The sequence below is a fragment of the Carcharhinus amblyrhynchos genome, chromosome 8, assembly GCF_965287045.1.
Source record: "Carcharhinus amblyrhynchos chromosome 8, sCarAmb.v2.hapA, whole genome shotgun sequence".
Taxonomy (NCBI): domain Eukaryota; kingdom Metazoa; phylum Chordata; class Chondrichthyes; order Carcharhiniformes; family Carcharhinidae; genus Carcharhinus; species Carcharhinus amblyrhynchos.
The window spans coordinates 42575128-42589764 of record NC_137331.1 but is presented as its reverse complement, the minus strand read 5'-3'; the positions used below and the strand labels follow the sequence as shown (position 1 = coordinate 42589764).

Here is a 14637-nt window from a genome sequence, read left to right as displayed (position 1 = left end):
ACTGGAGCATGTCTTGTGGAAGGGGTGAGGCAAGGTTATCGGCTGCTATGTGGAAGCACTGTAAAAATATAGTCACGTTCCTAATACTGATTTTTCTGCTAATTGTTTTCAAAATGTTACATTCCATTTATTTACATGATTTCATCATGCTTTACTGGCAATACCAACTTGCATTTATATAACACTGTCACCATTGTAGGCCATTATACATGAATGCTCCTTGGTGGCATAGTAGTGTAATGGTTATATGAAAGGTTGCAGAGCTAAGATGCTGATCAGCCATGATTTCATTGATTGGCAGAACAGGCTCAAGGGGCTGAATGGCCAAATCACATTCCCATTGCTTGCTGTGTTAAGACAACAGCATTATCTTCTGAGGGGACATGTAGGGGCAACTAAATAGAGGTCTTTAAAATTTATGAAAGATTTTGATAGCATCAACACAGGGAGAATATTTATTTCCATTTGCGGAGAAGCGGAAAGCAAGCAGATATGAATATAAGAGATGATATAAAGGAGCAGTGGCGAATTCAAAAGACAACCTTCCTTACCCAGAGTGGTGAGAATGTAGAACTCACTACCACAGGAAATAATTGAGATGAATAATATAGATGAAGTTAGTATGTCTGAAAGGGAGGAGGGAATGGAGGGTTATGCTAATAGAATTAGATGAGGAATGATGGGAGAAGATGTGAATGAAGCATGGAAGCCAATATGGTCTGGTAGACTGAATGGCCTCTTTCTGTGCAACTTCATGCTTATTAATAATTGGAATTGGCAATATTTTTATTTTCCAGTTTCTTTCAAATGACAATGAAGTCTTTTTTAAAAAATCATGAGCATAGTTTTCTTCCTAATTTGGAATAACTACATTAAAAAGTTCAGATGTAATAACTATTAATTTGGTGTTTGTGAAACTATCTCCACCAAGCTGGCTCTTGTTTAAGTTGCTTAAAACGGATGAATGTTGTGGGAGCAAGTGTCAGCACAAAATATTGTCTCTCAGCTACACAAGAGGAAGGAGTGACAGGGTGGGTGGGTCAGAAAAGAATGTAAGAAATCAGTAGGCTGTTTGGCCCCTCCAACCTCCTCCGCCATTTGATAAGATCATGGCTGAATTTTGACCTCTGTTTCACTTTCCCATCCATTGCCAGATTCCTTGATATCTTCCATGCACAGAAATCTACCAATCTTAGTCTTGAATATACTCAGCCATCTTGGGTAGAAAATTCCAACCATTGCCATCGTTGGAGACCATAGTCACTGTTAGCCCGATGAGCACACAAGAGGCAGGATTGGCATCCTCCTTGTTGCTGCCTGTAGGTCCTGGAGCTGTCAACGATGCAAGAGTTCACCTCCAGGTTCATGGGAAGGGGCCCCGGGTACTGAGTCAGTTGCTGATAGACCTGTCACGTGCATTGGTTGAATGCCGTGGCGCAGCAATTGTCCAGCATGTTGCCTTGGGGGAGAGGACACAAATGATGAGTTTTCGCCAAATGGTCTTAGTTCTATTTTCCTATACAATAACCCATTTTGTATCTGCTGTAAACCTGAACTCAGGTTCTAACTCGCACCGAGTCCAATTAATCTATCACACTCTATGCTTGCTGAACTACAGTGGATCGTGGTCTGACAATACCTTGATTTTTACGTTCTCATCCTTGTTCTCTAATCTCTGACTGCCTTCTCTCCTCCCTATCTCTGAAACTCTCCAGGATTTCTGTGCTGATTCAATTCTGGTGTTTGGAACATTTCTGCTGCACCATTGGGTTGAAAATTCTGAAATTCCCTCCCTAGACTTCTATGCCTCTCTTTCTTCTTTTAACATTTGCCTTAGAAACTTTTTTTTAACCAAGCTTTTGATTACCTGTACTAATATCACCTTATCTGGCTTGGAATCAAATTTAGTTAATGTTCCTGTGAAGCACTTTGGAACATTCCACACTGTTTAAAGTGCTATGTAAATACATGTTTTATTGCTATTGTTTCCTCTTGCAGTGGGGCTAGGGGGCTATAATACAATTTCTCAAAGGTTTTGATTGAAGTAATAGCTTGGTAATGCTTTTTGTTTTTTTTAAGAACGCCCACTTCTGCCTGGGTTGATGGAGTTCTCATCACCATCTCCTTATTGTGAAATGTATTCATCCCTTGATGTATAGACCAAATTGCAGAATGAGTATCGCAGTCATCTTCAACGCTCTGCTGGTGTCCATCCTGGCGGCTGTGTTGTGGAAGTACGTTAAGCTATTGGAACATGTGGCATCCATTGAGGAAGAGTTGACACTGTCCCGGCAGACCCAGGAGATGTCCCAAGTTAGGATTGATTACCACGATGCCTTGCAAGCCCTGATGGAAGATGGCACCAGAATGATTTGCACAGGAAGAATGCATACTGAGCGGATCTGCCGTTTCGAGTCCCTCTGTTACTACACTGAGGCTGAGGAGTTTGTCTTCTTCCATAGTAACGCTTCTGTCTTGCTGCCAAATCTGGGCTCCCGTCGCTTTCAGCCTGCTCTGCTAGACCTGTCTTCTGTCGATGATCACACCACACAATACTTCAACTTTGTGGAATTGCCTGTTGCTGCTCTTAAGTTAATGCCCAAACCGGTTTTTGTGCCTGATGTTGCTTTGATCATGAACCGTTTCAACTCGGACAACCTTATGCATGTCTTCCATGATGACCTTCTCCCGATCTTCTACACCATGCAACAGTTTCCAGACTTGGATCAAGACCTGCGATTGGTGTTTATGGAAGGTTGGAGTGAAGGCTCACACTTTGACCTCTACAAGACATTTAGCAACAAACAACCCCTTCTGAAGGATCAGCTGAAAAGTCTCGGCAAGTTGCTTTGCTTTACAAAGTCTTATGTTGGGTTATCAAAGATGACAACCTGGTATCAGTATGGGTTCCTCCAACCTCAGGGCCCAAAAGCAAATCTGCTGGTGTCTGGGAATGAAATCAGGCAATTTGCAAACTTCATGATGCAAAAGTTAAACGTGACCAGGAACTCCGGTGGTGAAGGCTACATTGTGCTATTCAGTCGCACGCTCAACAGGTTGATTCTGAATGAGGCAGAATTGATCTTGGCCTTGGCACAGGAATTTCAGATGAAGGTTGTTGCGGTGTCTCTGGATGACTATTCCTTTGGGCATCTGGTTGGACTGATCAGTGGAGCCTCCATGCTGATCAGCATGCATGGGGCCCAGCTGGTGACGGCACTCTTTCTGCCCCCAGGTGCTGTGGTTGTTGAACTCTTCCCTTATGCTGTTAACCCAGAAAATTACACACCTTACAAAACCCTGGCGTCCCTCCCAGGCATGGACCTGCAGTATGTTGCTTGGCAGAATACTAAGGAGGAGAATACAGTTACCCATCCTGATTGGCCACGGGAACAAGGTGGAATTGCCCATCTCATCAAAGCCCAGCAAGAGAGTATAATAAAGAGCAAAGAGGTCCCTCGCCACCTGTGCTGTCGAAATGCTGAGTGGCTGTTTCGTATTTATCAGGACACACTCGTTGATATCCCCTCATTGATAAGCACCATTCATCAGACAGTGAAATCCAAACTTTCCCTCAGAAAGGTTAGGTCAGGCAGTCTAATATATCCTGGAAAGGTGAGAGATTCCCAGTGTCAAACCTCTGTCCAGAGCGCCAGTGCAGCAAAGTTGTCCATTTCATGGCAGGTACCTTGGAATCTGAAGTACTTAAAAGTAAAAGAGGTGAAGTATGAGGTTTGGATACAGGAACGAGGTGAGAACACATACATGCCTTACATCTTGCCTTACCAGAACTACACATTCATGGAAAACATTAAACCGTTTACAACCTATCAGGTTTGGATAAGGTGCATCTTTAACAAGAACCTCCTGGGCCCATTTGCAGAGGTACTAACTTGCAACACATAAAGCAAGATTGCTGGACAGATGAGAAGAAACATCTGTATGTCATGAAATTGCGTGGCTTAAAAATGTGTAATTCAGTATTCATTTAGTCCTGTAGCTGAAAATATTTGTAGCAAACAACGGGACAGATCTTAAATAATGGGTTATTTTGGAGCATTTGTGCACATTTGACTGAGCTTGTAGTCAATTGTTGACCTGATGTAAAGAGGTACAGGTTCAAAGCCAATTACAATGTGGCTGAAATGTATTTTCACCCTGGTTGTGATGAATTATATTAGTAATGTAGTTTTGGACTGGCTCTTAACGCAGTGGCTGGATAAAACCCCAGGGATTATTTGAAATCACAAATTCAGTGCCTAAGTAAGGGGGTACCATTGGCTAAGAGAGTGTGTGAGCCAGAGAGAATGTGAATATCTGGGTTCATAATGAAGGCAACTTTGGGGTGTTGAAGTGGGCAGTTGGTTTGCTCATGCATATAACCTGGAAATATTAAACATCATTTCATTGAAGTGAAGAAACCAACCAAGGCTTCACCCCAACAAATGCAATCAGTGCTGGGTGACTGCTGAGAATTTTAACACAGGCCTGCTGTGACCTGAGCCACAACTGCATAAAGGAATACATGAGGGTTGCTATACTGACCCTGCTTGGTAAAAAAATGTTTTAAGTTTTTAGATAGCTTTTTCCTTTACCTCTGTCAGATGTTCCCATCAGTAAAGCTCTCCTATTGGAAACAACTTTGTTACAGCTGCTATATTGCTGAGTGGTGAACAGTATCCGTTCACATCTTCCATCAGAGGCTAAAAACACGGTTCTTTATCGGTCCTGCTGTTCCCCAACTTTGTCTGTTGTTTTCCCCCCCCCATATTGATGAGCCTTTGCTGACGAGATTTGACCATGTGCGACTTTTTTACAGTTTTCAGTTCTTCGATTCTGCAATCCTGTGCAGGATTTTAGTAAAAATAACCTTAGCTTGATTCTAGATTATGATCTTCAAATATTTTTTCCCTCCAACTCTTTTCAGAAATGTCAAAAGCCCAAAGTACAAAACCGCAGCTTAATGTGCTAAATTCTGACACGAAACTTCATCATTTGGCTGAACCCCCATTAATGTGGTACTCCAGATATAGTCCCACCAAGGGTCCAGTGGCAATCTTGAAATCTCCCCTTGGTTTGTTATGTTATAATTTGCCTCATATGTACAATTCTGTTCTTATTTGCAATGACTTAATGGATTAAATGTAAGAGTAGATTTAACAGATTTGGACACCCAATAGAAAGCATCCAGCATCAATCATTCAACCCAATGGCCTCCTTCTTTGCAGAATCATTCTGAGATTCTCATGAAAATGGATGGGACAGAAAATCTTGCAGGTCCCATTCCCTCAGTTCCCAAAGGCCTGTGCTTTTGTGCTAATTTTTCACCTGGATGCTGTGAGGCTGGGAAGCACTGGTCTTCCTATCCTATTGCTGCTATCATCCTTCCCAGTGGTAGCGTTTGTGTGTTGATCTATGCTGCAAGAATTAATCTGGTGTGTTTCTGCACTTCTTCAGGTGAACAGAGCGCACTGGAACCACTGGGTGTTGAGTTTGGGTGTGCCAATCTGGCAGACCACTTTGCTGTCAGTGATACTGAGCATACTGTATCACATTCAGGAAACTGTCCCATCTCTTCATGACCGAGACTTGTGGAGAGGTATCAAGGGGTCAAAGAATGGGTCACTGGTCAGAGAGTATCCAATGTCTGATCTTGAAGCTACTGATACAGCTGAGTCCAGTTTAGCTTCTGGCCAAGATGTCAATGAGGGAGCACTCTGCAGTGATGAGGTTCATGGAAAGTGAGGAATGGGTACCTGAGTTTTCCTTAGAGATGGTCATTGCCTTGCACTTAATGTGATACAGATTATGGAGGAGTAAATCTTAACTACATTGGTTTAATGCAGAAACTGAGTAGTAGAATCTGCTTTATTGGAATCCGTAATTCATTATGAATCATCAACTATGTTTTATTTTTGAAAATCAAAAGGGATGTGAAATAGAAAGTAAAACTTGCCAGCGCTGTTGAATGGGATTGCAGTGCAGGTTAAACAGGAATGGGTTGCCAGCATCTGAAACAGCAGCTTAGCATATTGGGTAGAGACCTTTCTGTCAACACGGGCATTGCAGTCTCAGTGCAATCTTCTAGTGTGGCATCCTAATGACCAGGATTGAATTGCATGAATGACATTCATTGAATGTGAACAGTGCTGAATAACATGATGATTGAAGAAAGACCTGCCTTTTGTAAAGCACCTTTTACAACCTCGCCATGTCCTAAAGTGCTTTCCAATCAAATTACACCAGGATAGAAGAGGGAAATGACAAACTGTTCTCAATAGATGGACTGATGAACAACTGCATGAGCTTTAACTCAGTAAGTGGGATGAACATAGAAAACAAATATAGAAAAACAGACATTCAATCTTGGGAACGAAGCAAAAATAATAACAATGTATGTGAACTGTACGATGACTGCATTGTGAATGTTTTTAATTATGTGCTAAACTTTTTTGGAATCATGGGGTATTAACTATTTATCAGTGAATAATTAATTGTATTGTTGACCAGGTTGTCGTGAACTGAACAGAAGAAAACGCTGCTTTAATTCTGTCTTGCGGGTTATTTAATGTGGTGCCCATGTGTGCATTTTTTGTTAGAGCAGAATCTGAGCCAAAGGCTGTGTGATTTTTGTTTTTGTTTGTTTTCAGTGTTAACATAAACCTGTGTGGCATATCTGTATCTTGAAAATTAAATATAGGATTAGCGGATTCAGATTTCATCACTGCATTGTGTTCTATATCTCCTTTGATCATTTTAAACTGCACATGAAATTGAAATATCTGTTCCAAAAAGAAACTAACAATATTCTCCAACTGTGTAATTACTCATTTATAATTTAATAATTTGAACAAGGAAAGAAACTCACCTTGTACCACTATTTAAAATTCTCATTCTTGTTTTCAAATCCTTCCCTCCTCCTTGTCTCTGATTAAATCCCCTTCAGCCCTACAACCCTCCAAGATCTCTGCATCTCTCTCTTTTAAATCCTGTGCATCCTCCCTTTTTAATCACTCCACCATTGGTGTTCATACCTTCATTTGTCTGAGACCTAAACTTTGGAATTACCTCCTGAAACCTCTCTGCCTTTTCATCTCCCTCCCTCCCCTCCCACTCTCTCCCTCCTGCTCCTTTTAAGACACTCCTTAAAACCTACCTCTTTGACCAAGTTTTTGGTCACCTGTCCTGGTAGCTCCATATGTGACTTGATATCAAATTTTGTTTGATAATCACTTCAGTGAAATGTTTTGGTACATTTACTGTATTAAAAGGATGCCTTGTGGTGCACTGGGTAGTGTCCCTGCCTCTGGACCAGAAGCTCTGGGTTCAAGTCCCAACCCAGGACTTGATGGCCAAGAAAGATGCCTTCATCATGTAGTCAAATGGGTTGAGTATCAATTTGCAAATCCTTACCACCTGCCACTGGCCTGTGTTGGAAAAGAGGGAGAGATTCCTGGTCAGTTATGAAATGGAAAGAATGTTGGAACCTCTACCATCACTATCCATTGCTCCAGATTACAACATGTGTGAAAAATACATTTTGCCACACCAACTCTGGCCATCTTGAATGAACTGTAACATATCACCAAATGTGTGTTGAAGGCATTTCATAAATGCAGGTTTTTATTATTGTTACCGTCTTGCTGAATGTTTATGGAAATTTGCCCGACAGTATCACAAAGACATATCTTTCAACTAGAGCTTTAGTCCATCTACTTTGCTATTATGACTCTCACTTCGATCTGGTCTCTATCAGTTCCAGCAAACTAAACAATGATCGTTGTGTTTGCAGTGGGAACACAATGATGCCAGAACTAAAGCAAACAGTGCCCTTGATTTCAACTCCAGTTTGCTTGGTATTTTGTTAAAGCTGGTGAGTGGCCTTTTTCCTACTTTGTGAATTTGTACAGAAGATGAGGCTAAAGTGGATTATCCTCCTTATTGTTCCCCCGAAGCTCCTTGCATTATCATAGATTCAGACACTGTTAAAAAGTGATACAGAGCACAAAAGCAAAGACGTTATGTGCAGTTGATTTGGCCTTGGCTGGAGTATTCTGTTTCAATTGTGAATATCACACATTTTATAAAGGGTGTCAGCTTCTTTTGGTCACCTGTCCCAGTAGCTCCACATGTGACTTGGCGAGAATGTAGGGGAGTTTTACTGGATTGATACTGGGGATGAGAGACTTCAGTGAGCGACTGGAGAAGCTGGGGTTGTTCTGTTTGGAGCAATGAAAGTTAAGGGAAGATTTAATGCACGTGTTGAAAATTCTGAAAGGTTTTGATAAAGTAAGGAGAAATTGTTTCCATTGACAGGAGATTTAGTAACCAGAGGACACAGATTTACAGGTGATTTGTCATTTCTACCAACAGATGGGCAAGAGTAGCAGATGCATGAGAATACCACTGTTTACAAGTTCCCCACCACATGCCACTTTCTGACTGCCATTCTTCAACATTGCTGGGTAAAGGTCCTGGAGCTCCCTCCTTAACGGGACTTTGGGTGTTCCAACACCACATGGACCTCAGTGTTTCAAGGAGATGGCTCGCTCCCACCTTCTCAAAGGCAATTAAAAATGCAAGCCTTGATAATGATGATCACATCCCATGAAATAAAAAAAATCCATACTGTGTCCAAGTTATTAAGGAAATATTAAGTTAAGTACATTGAATAGATGAGAGCACCAAGTTAAAAAGGGGCTCTGACAAACGAAGTGAGCGGGCTGGGATCTGACAAATGCAATTCAATATGGGGAAATGTGAGGTCACCCACTCTGGAAAATTAGAACAATTTCTTAAATTAGAAACAGAAAAATGCTGGAAATAATGGGTTGGCAGCATCCGTGGAGAAAAAAATGGAGTTCATTTTTCAGACATGAGGTTGAGCAGTGGTTTAATCAAGATTCTTGCAATGACTAAGGGATCCAGTGAATACTGAAACTATTTTCTCTGGGAACTAAATGCAGAACAAGAGGCCACAATCTCAAAACTAGATCTTGGCCATTTAGGAGTGAAACCAAGAAACACTTTTCACACAAAGGGTAAGGGAAATCTAGAACATTCTTGTCCGTCAAAATATTTTTAAAATTTATTAGTGTCACGAGACATTAAGACTGTAATGCAGTTACTGTGAAAATGCCCTAGTCGCCATACTCCGACGCCTGTTCAGGTACACTGAGGGAGAATTTAGCATAGCCAAAGCACCTAACCAGCACATCTTTCAGATTGTGGGAAGAAACCGGAGCACTCAGTGGAAACCCATGGATTTGCGGTCATAAAGGCAGCTAAATGGATTTGAGGGACAGATCAGCGTGATCTAAAAGACCAGTGAAATGGACATGAGTAAGCTGTTCCCTTCTGTTCCTAAGTTACTATTGTTATGATCACCGCAGATGTTAATTGCTGATCAAACTAATTCCAACATGGAAATGTGGCTTATGGGAAATATACCATTTTGTTATATTCTGAAAATGAGAAGAAAATATACCAATCACTGCAGCAAAAGGTTCAATAACACTTTTGGGACTTAATAAACTTTTTTATAGAACATAGAACATTACAGCGCAGAACAGGCCCTTCGGCCCACGATGTTGCGCCGACCAGCTTTTAAAAAAAAACAACACTAACCCACTAATCTAAACCAATCGCATTTCGTCCATAAACCTATCCACAGATCTCTTAAACGTCCCCAAACTAGGCGCATTTACAACTGCAGCTGGCAGGGCATTCCAGTCCCTCACCACCCTCTGGGTAAAGAACCTACCCCTGACATCAGTCCTATAACTACCCCCCCTTAATTTAAAGCCGTGCCCCCTCGTGCTAGCTTTCTCCATCCTAGGAAAAAGGCTATCACTATCCACCCTGTCTAAACCTCTAATCATCTTATATGTTTCAATAAGGTCCCCTCTTAGCCGCCTTCTTTCCAGCGAAAACAACCCCAAATCCCTCAGTCTCTCCTCATAGGATCTCCCCTCCATACCAGGCAACATCCTGGTAAACCTCCTCTGCACCCTCTCCAAAGCCTCCACATCCTTCCTGTAATGTGGGGACCAGAACTGCACACAATACTCCAAGTGCGGCCGCACCTCTTTAATTATAAACAAAAAAAAGATGAAAACTTAATCACACAAGATTTCAGTCCCACAGCTAAAATAAGCCTTACAAACATTGTCTCCCAAAAAACTCCTGACTCAATCAGGTCCAGAATTAAACACCAGCCATCGCTCTCTTATCGTTTAACTATCAGAAATCCAGTAATATTACCCTAAGACAAAGTTGTTATTGCTTTAATAAGAGATATCATGCAACCTCTCAAATTCTCTTCCACTCTGCTGTGAAAAATCCAAGAAACCTTCAGAAACAAGTGGTATGCTACTTGCAGCCTGAACTTTTCTGGCTTGTCTGGATGGTTGATTCAAACTGTAGCTCTTCTCCCAGCCCAGAGCTGTTTCCAGCAGGTCTTCCTCATATGGTCAACAACAAATCTTCTCAACAGTAACTCCAAAATACCGTCTCCCACTTTCACCTCCGATTCCATTGTTCTCAGCAGTTCTTTGAGCTCAACTTTTCCAAAATATGAAAAGGTTTCATGTTTTCCAATGCACCCCCCCCCCACTTTAAGGTTAAATAAAATTTAAAAACTCTACCTATTTACCTAACAGCCTTTTGCAAGTGTTAAAAGCCTTTTACTGCTATTTCAATTTAACAGCTGAGAAAGGTGTATCTTTCTCCTTTTGCAACTCTGTATCTCCTAATGCAAACGTAGCCAGTTTATTTATAAACCATGTGCCAAAAACGTTTCATTACAAATACATGCATCTTGCACCTTTACTCATTTTCCATCAACTTTTCCAGTTAAAAGGTTTCCTTTATTCTTTTCCTAGCTTAATTAAATCATTTATACACATAGTCTTCTTCACGGAGTAACACCATATTCCCTAAAAATATTTAAAAAGTAACATCCATTCTCACACTATGTCACTACATAGTTCAGTCTAAGTGGTTGAGGCATCATGCTGTCTATGGCCCTGCTCACATATGTATAGATCTTCTATGACGGACATGCTCTGAATAAGATCTCTAGGAACCATAAATTGGTTCAAGAAGCTTGCTAAAGATCAATGGACAGCTCCAAGTGCAAAGAATGGGGTGACACTGTTTCTTCGCCACTGACTGCAAATTCCAATACAGTAAGAAGTCTCACAACACCCGGTTAAAGTCCAACATGTTTATTTGATAGCAAAAACCACTAGCTTTTGGAGCACTGCTCCTTCATAGACTTACCTGACAAAGAAGCAGTGTTCTGAAAGCTAGTGGCTTTTGCTATCGAATAAACCTGTTAGACTTTAACCTTGTGAGACTTCTTACTATGTTTACCCCAGTTCAACGCCAGCATCTCCACATCATGCAAGTTCCAAGCCAGTGTAAGTATGATTTTATAAAAAGCTCATTCAATCTACAGTCCCAAAGGCTGTGTGCTATTCAAAATAATTCTTATTTTCAAGTAGTGCATGACTCGGGCCAGGAGACTACAGAGCCCTGAGGCTGAAACTGCACTCAATGCTACTGGCACATAGATGTGTTGATGTGTCCTAAGGAAAATTCTTTTGTCTGTTACATCAATAAAGGTCTGAAACCCAGACTGTAAGCGAATGTAAATTGTAACATCACATCCCAGTGGTAACATGATTCCCTTTATATTCCATTACTGGAAACATACTACGTGGAGAATCCACTTGACTGTGACATCTTTTAGAAAAGAGGCAGGTTCTGGGCAGATATTCAGATGGTCTTTAATGCAAAGATGTCACCTTGTTATTTAGTTTGTCTCTGGTTTGAGATAAGTGTGGCTCCTGTTAAGCTAGGAAGTGCATATGTCCATGCCAAACAGAATTAACAATTGCTGGGAGTACACAGTTCCCATGGATGTTTTCCCTTGTGCTTTATTTTAGTCACATCATTTTTGTTTCTGATTCCTGCACCTATAAATGCACTGAGGGATGTCTGTATCAGGTGACAGCCTCTTACCAGGTATTGCTTTCCTTCACCTCGAGATTATTTTCTGCAAGGGTAAGCTAGCAGGTGTGATCCAGTGCAGCAGTTTCAGCTGGTGCTGAGACACTACTGTTAAAGGCCTGCGTCTCTCTCTTTCTGGCTGGTTGTAAATAAAATCCTTTTCCTTTTCCAGTCCTTATCTGTTTGCTTGGCAGGTTTGTCAGGGTGAAGCATGTGTATAGAGCTGACAGTGCAGTTCCTCCTAAAGAAAGAGCACCAAGGAGCAAAGCAGCTTTTTGATGACAAGCCAGTGTGGAAATGGTGTTTAGGACAATACGCAATTCAGCTTCATTATTCACTGGGCAAGATATGACTTGCATTTCATCTCCTGTACATACCCTGAACCTGAAAACCTAAACCATTCTGATATGATCTTGTGCTACACTACTACAATAACAATGGCATCATTAATATTTATTCATTTGTGGGACATGGGCATTGCTGGCTGGCCAACACTTATTGTCCATCCCTAGTTGCCCGAGGGCAGTTGAGAGTCAACCACATTGCTATGGCTATGGAGTTGCATTTAGGTCAGTCTTGGTAAGGATTTCCTTTCCTAAAGGACATTAGTGAATCAGATGGGTTTTAAAGAGTGTCTTGAAGCAGGACACGGAGATTCAAGGCAGAATAGTTTAGGTAGGGAATTTCAGAGTTTGAGGTCTTGGCAATTATTGGCACAGTCACCAAATGGTGGGGCATTTAAAATTGGGGATGTTTGGGGCCAGATTTGGAACAGCGTTTGCAAGCTACTTGTGTAATTTAGAAAATAAGTCAGTTTCTATCTCTGCATCTCATAATTTGCAATCTCTTACTATCAATTGTATTCTACCAGTTTATAAACGGATAACTAGTGCAGTTGATAGCAGATAGGATGCCCAGATTTATGTTGCTAGGTCTGTTTGAAGTCTATCCCATTTAGCACGGTGTAAATGCCACACATGGAGGGTAACCTTAATGTGAAGATGGGGCTTTGTGTCCACAGATGCGGTGGTCACACTTAATGATACTGTAATGGACAGATGCATCTGTGACAGGCAGGTTGGTGAAGACAAGATCAAGTATGTTTTTCTCTCTTGTTGATTCCTTCACCACCTGCTTCAGACCCAGTCCAGCAGTGATATTCTTCAAGACTTGGTCAGCTTGGTCATGGTGGTGCTATCAAGTCAGTTTTGGGGATGGACATTGAAGTGCCCATCCAGAATACATTCTATGCCCTTGCCACTCCACTGTGCTTCTTTTTAGTGGTGTTCAACATGGAGGATTACTGAATTATCAGCTGTAGGGGTATGGGGAAGAGGGGATGGAGGGGTGGGGCATCTGTGTATTCAGATTCATATTCCATCACAGCAGCTAGTGGAACTTAAATTCAGTTAATAAATCTGGAATTAACAAGCTCATCTCAGTAACAGTGGCCTTGCCCATTGTCAAAAAACCGCGTCTGGTTCACTAATGTCCTTTAAGGGAGGAAATCTGCCGTCCTTACCAGGTCTGGCGTACATGTGACTCCAGAGCCACAGCATTGTGGTTGATTTTTAAATGCCCTCTGAAATGACCTAGTGAGTCCTCGGTTGTATCAAACTGCTACAAGGCCCACATAAGGAATGAAACTGGATGGGTCAACCGGCATCAACCTAGGCACTGGAATTGGCAATGGCAAATCCAGCCCTGTCAACTTTTGTGCCAAAATTGGGAGAGCTGCTCCACACACTAGTCAAGCACCAGCCTGACATAGACACACACATGGAATCATACCTTACAGGCAATGTCCCTGATCCCACCATGCCACTGACAGGACAGACCCACCAGAGGTAGTGGGCAGCACAGTGCTATGCAGTTGAGAGGGAGTTGCCCCAGGAGTTCTCAACATTGAATTTGGACCTGGGTTTGACTCCCAGCTTGGGCCACTCTCTGTGCGAAGTCTGCATGTTCTCTCCGTGTCCCTGCATGGGTTTCTTCCGGGTGCTCTGGTTTCCTCCCACACTTCAAAGATGTGCAGGTTAGGTGTATTAGCCATGTTCAATTGCCCCTTAACGTACCAGGATGTGGAGGTTAGAGTGGTTAGCAGGATAAATATGTGGGCCATGATCAAGTTGCTGTTATTGCTGTGTACAGATTGCTATTTTCATCATTTCTTACATTTCGCTCCAAAGATGTGCAGGTTAGGTGGATTGACCATGATAAATTGCCTCTTAGTGTCAGGGGGATTAGTGGAGTAAATGTGTGGGGTTACATGGATAGGACCTGGGTGGGATTGTGGTTGGTGCAGACTTGATGGACCAAAAGGCGTTTTTCTGCACTGAAAATGATACAGCAGTGACTACATTTCAGAAAGTACTTCATTGACTGGGAAGTGTTTTGGAGCATCCTGAGGTCATGAAAGGTGCTATAGAAATGTAAGACTTTATTTTTGTGTATTAGTGGACAGGTGCAGTGTCTACAGTTACACCATTTATCTTACTGCTTTGATGTTAAGTTCTGAGTGGTGGACCCATTGCTGGGGCGATGTATCACTTGTGCCTTTTGTAACATCGCCATCTGTTGTTGGATTAAGGCTTCTCATCCAGGGACAGAACTCATCAACAA

General features: G+C 41.8%; 1 protein-coding gene across 5 annotated transcripts in view; it reads left to right on the top strand.

The window, feature by feature from the left end:
- The window catches only part of pomgnt2 (protein O-linked mannose N-acetylglucosaminyltransferase 2 (beta 1,4-)), a 108499-nt gene that overhangs the window by 39072 nt on the left and 54790 nt on the right, over positions 1 to 14637 (top strand). For 3 of the 5 annotated variants that reach the window (XM_080193955.1, XM_080193954.1, XM_080193953.1), the window contains exon 3: positions 2080 to 6716. The exons of 1 other annotated variant lie outside the window; for it this stretch is intronic. In XM_080193955.1, the coding sequence (XP_080050081.1) occupies positions 2152 to 3906 (1755 nt within the window). In that variant the 5' untranslated portion in view covers positions 2080 to 2151 and the 3' untranslated portion in view covers positions 3907 to 6716. Of the gene's footprint in view, positions 1 to 2079; positions 6717 to 7792; positions 7874 to 8373; positions 8604 to 14637 lie in introns of those variants that run through there. One more of the 5 variants, XR_013887709.1, reaches the window with a different exon arrangement.